Below are 4,768 nucleotides of genomic sequence, written 5' to 3'. Positions count from 1 at the left end.
TGTGGCTGCTTAAACTAGAAAACACAAATGCCCTTTTGAATACACTGAGGCAAATGAATTAGAACTGGCTGATCTGTGCACTGTAAAACTATGCACTGTCACCAGACAGAAAGCTTTTTGGGTTTAAATATGTTTTGTAAATATATAAACATATACCTGTATGATAATCACAGTCCTGTCTTTGCCTGCAAAACTGATCACTTCTTTGGGAACTCCCATGGAGTACAAACTCCATGGAAAGGGCTTGAGAATTTGTGGGATTATCAGGGCCATTTCCCCTCCCCTCACTTCTCCAAACCTTTTCTTCTCAGCATGTAAGATTTGTGATATTCTGGCTGATTACAGTTTGTTCTTTATTCAGAATTGCAAAAGTGAATTGCGTAGGTCTCCTTATTTTTGCAGCGTTTGTACCTTCACTACTGCTTGGTCTTTACTGCATTTAACCTTTCATTGAAAATTAGAGCTGGTTTTTCTGTAAGGAACTCAGCTGTGTAACAGCTCAAGAAAGTTTAAGACAGATAGTGGAAACTTGGCTCCCCCCCATACCTGACATTCGTAGGAAACTACCTCGTCTCCTTTTGAAATTAATGACCGTTTTTACTTATGTGCAAAACATTCTAATTTTAATAATTTGCAACCCGTGCACTGAGTATCTCTAATAAGAGACCCTCCATTTCTTTTTGTGACCCTGTAACTACCCATGTGTGCAATACTACAGTTTTCCATTTATCGCCAAAATTCACTAATCCCTCTTGGCAACAGTCAGTTTTGCTCCTACAAGGACATTTGGCATTTCATATTAAGTTACTTTGTCTTCGACTCCGCTGCTAGCGCGGCTTCTTGCCGCCACTTGGCCTTCTTTGCCAGGTTCCAGCTTGTTAAGGACTCATGACGTGCGGCAGCCTGCGGAAGCAAAACACCCACTTAGGAGTAGTGCAGTGGGAGTACTGATGCACCTTCTTGGGGAAAGCTCCCAGGAACAGCAGCTACTTCCATGCCAGGGGTGAGAGGCACATAGCTAAGCTAAAACTAGGATAGGTGTAAGCTGCTGCTTTTTAGGTTTGTCTGCTTTTCACAGAATTCCATCATTTTAAAGTATGCTACATAATGACTAGCTAGCGCTGTACTCACCTTTTTAGCCGAGGCAATCACGGCAAAGCAGGCAACAATTGAGAGTCCAATCATGATGTAACAAGCTTTAACTCGAGCTTTGTTTCTTGCCCTGTCTAGCATCTCTGGCCTGCAATTAAAGTTACTGAATTGAATCATTACAAAACTGTGAAGTCGTTCTTCAAAGCATCATAGACACAACATGTTATTGAAAAATAAAAATAGAATTAGCTCCTAAAGCAAGCACCTTCAGATTGCCATGACTGGTTTTGTACCACCCAAGAACTTTGCATTTTCTGACCCTAATCCATTCCCAGTGGAAAAGCAACATTTAATGGATTTAAGCTGATTTTTTTGTCTTTTAAGATAAAAAAAATCCCAAACTTGCTCCTGCAATAAATATTTGCAGTTAAATACTTCGGGTAAATACACCAGAAATCATACCTTAACCTCTATTTAAACATAGTGAAATGGAAGGGATATATCGATTTTAAACAGATGGAGAAGTAGATGTTATGTCAGCCAGATGTGGTGAAAGCAAGCTCCTTTTATTAAAAATTAACTTTACAAATTAATTACTGTCATATCTAACCTGTTTGGATGGCTGTATACTGTAGGCTAGAGACTTTACATACTTGGATAGGTGATTAAAACTGTGTGTTTTAAGTTACCAGTTGTGCTGGTACGGCTCCAACTCCCACCCTCCCCCACGAGAAGGCTGCATGCCCTTGAGAACCAGCAGTACAGGAAAGCTCTGTATCGCTGAAAATGTCTCAAAACTTTCAGCAAAGTCTTCCTGGGTCAGGCTCCGTACTTGGGAGTACAGTTTTTAAGGTGCATATTACAATGCGGGCAGTGCAGTATTTTCCTTTCATCAATCACATGGGAATGCTTTATATATATATAAAGATAGATGTTCATAAGATACAGAATATAAATATACATTCTATATAGTTATCACAGAATCATTAAGGTTGGAAAAGACCTCTAAGATCATCAAGTCCAACCATCAACCCAACACTACCATGCCCACTAAACCATGTCCCCAAGTGCCACGTCTACACGTTTTCTGAACACTTCCAGAGATGGCGACTCCATCACCTCCCTGGGCAGCCTGTGCCAATGCCTGACCACTCTCTCCGTAAAGAAATTTTTCCTAATATCCAATCTAAACCTCCCCTGGTGCAACTTGAGACCATTTCCTCTCATTCTATCGCTAGTTACCTGGGAGAAATGACCAACACCCACCTCACCACAACCCCCTTTCAGGTGGTTGTAGAGAGCGATGAGGTCTCCCCTCAGCCGCCTCTTCTCCAGTCTAAACAACCCCAGTTCCCTCAGCCGCTCCTCATACGACTTGTTCTCCAGACTCCTCACCAGCTTCATTGCCCTTTAGTTGCATAAAGAACTGATTTTATCTTACGAGGGAAGATCTCATAATGATCTCTCTCCCCCAAAACACCTTCAGCTTTACTTTAAAGAGGTTGATAAGTGGTGGGATGGGCCAGAGCTGGAGTTTTGGTAGTGGAAGTTCTGCCCACGGAAGCACGTACCAAGGCTGAGGGCTGCAGTGCTTCTCTTGAAGGCTTTAATGCAACAGAAGCAGGTGAGCCTGATGAGCGGCCATGCCCTGCTGTCCCCTTCCCTGCCCACGCGCCCGTGTCATCCACGCTGCGCTTCTTGCAGATGACTGACAGTTCCTGCAGTTCTGATTAACTGCTTTTGTTTGGTACAATGGTAAATACACATCATCTTTAAAACAAACCACACATCAGACTAAGCACATAAAATCATTAATCCACTAATCCATTTGTAACAACAAAAGCAAACCATAAATGTCATTAGTCTGGCTTATTAGCCTAATCGTATTTCACAGTGCACTAATTGAAACTCTTCTGAAGCAGATTTTCACTTTCCCCCTGCTTTCTGCCTCTGCTTTAAGAAAAACAGACCTGATTATGTTCTCCCCTAATTGCACATTAGGGCCTTTGATACTCAATTCTTCATCAAGATTCTGGTTAAACCTCTGCTGAAGTCAATAACAGCTGTTTTTTAAAAAAAAAAAAAAACCACAACCAACCTTGAATAAGGACTGCAGGTTTGACCCTTAGTAGAATCTATCTTCAGCAGCTAGATTGTGTTCACAGGTAACAGTATCTTGCAATTCTTTTATTTTTTTAATAGTCAAAGCAGCGACACAATTCAGCTTCAAAGTCTCACAATTAACTTCTTTTAGTATCTTACTGTTTATGATCTTACAGTTCTAAACAGACTTTGCTCACCCAGAAAGCACAAAGCAGTGACACGCACTTGGCAGACCAACTACTGCAGGGAAATGAGCAACTGGTGTGCATGCGTGTGTACGGAGACCAGCAAACGTCACCCGCCGATGACTCAAATAGCTTTTAGAGTTCCTGAGACATGTCTGAACCTTCGTCTAGGGGAAGATGGTGGGACTAGCACAGTGCAAGAGAGGTGGGACAATGGCAAGCCACTGACAAGCTTTCCAGGAACCATCAAGTGAAACTGTCAGGAACCAACGGGAACAGGCAGAGGATGTACCTGTTGCTCGACACAGCTCTGCACACTGCATACCCTCAACCTACCACCCAAGACAGGGACACACTGTGATGATAAAAAGTGGTGTCCTGGAGAGAGAGGTCTACCACGCTATCGAGCAGCCTAAGAAAAAGGCAGCAACTGGCATTACAGGGGTTGCATGTGTTCGGTCAGGGACTCCTTCGGGGGATGTTAACTTTCAGCGAGTCAGAGCGCTACAGAATCGGCGTGGTTTGGGTGGGAAGGGACCTTCAAAGATCAGCTAGTCCAGTGGGTCAACAAGAATGGGAAGCTAAGGCTATGTCAAGTACTCAGTTTTCCTTAGTGGGGGATGTTTCTCTCATAACCTCCGTCTCTATTTTTCCTCAAATTCTATAATAAACCATAATTTGTTGGATGCACTCACTCAGCTCCCTTAGATCTGTTTGTGGGAGATATAAACAGAAAATACTGTTTACCAATAACATCCTTCTCTGCACATTAGGAATAAGCAAAATAAACAAGCCAGTACAAAAATGTAACCAAGGCTATCTACTCAGATGGATCCAGTTCTTAATCCCAGGCTCTAGGGACCCCCGTAAGGAACATTTTTTCATCTTAACCTCTAACCAAGGACAGGAAATTCTTTTGCCCTCTAATTAGTTTCCAAGTTTTCAGCGTTGAAAAACTGGCTGGTTCAAACTCTGTGGAAAAGCTTTAGATCAGGATCACGCCACCGCTTTCCCTTCAGCTCCATGTTCCCCTTGGACAAGAGCAGTGCACTTACGGGATCCTCGGAGGAATCTCTGCTTCTGTCTTGAAACGTCCAGTCCAGAGGAGGATTTTTTTGTCAAATTTTGAAGGTTTGTAACTTGCAACCACCTTGTGAGCCTGCTCAGCTTAAAGATTGGAAAATAACCACTTCGTCAAAGCATGCACTAAGAGTGAATGATGGCTGGAAGGGGAAAACCCCTGCCCTGCCTGGTCCATGGAAGGTAACGCGGGGATTCCCTGTCTCCGCCACGCAGAGTTATCTCCACGCCGCCTCCTGCGCACCCCCGCGCGCACTGAGAGTCTCTGCAGGTCTGGCCCGATCTCCCCGCAGCCTGCGGCCGTGGGT

The 4,768-nt window shown here is 43.5% G+C and overlaps 1 protein-coding gene across 1 annotated transcript; it reads right to left on the bottom strand.

The window, feature by feature from the left end:
- Window positions 1-804: 804 nt before the first annotated feature.
- Window positions 805-4,547, bottom strand: FAM162B (family with sequence similarity 162, member B; the record flags this gene model as incomplete). The annotated part of the gene is made up of 3 exons (XM_010282978.1): window positions 805-903; window positions 1,132-1,240; window positions 4,436-4,547. Coding segments are annotated over 3 exons (320 nt in total), but the record flags the coding sequence as incomplete, so codon positions are not given.
- Window positions 4,548-4,768: the final 221 nt, after the last annotated feature.

The sequence above is a fragment of the Phaethon lepturus genome, unplaced genomic scaffold (assembly GCF_000687285.1).
Source record: "Phaethon lepturus isolate BGI_N335 unplaced genomic scaffold, ASM68728v1 scaffold34312, whole genome shotgun sequence".
Taxonomy (NCBI): domain Eukaryota; kingdom Metazoa; phylum Chordata; class Aves; order Phaethontiformes; family Phaethontidae; genus Phaethon; species Phaethon lepturus.
This window is presented reverse-complemented; position numbering and strand designations above follow the sequence as displayed.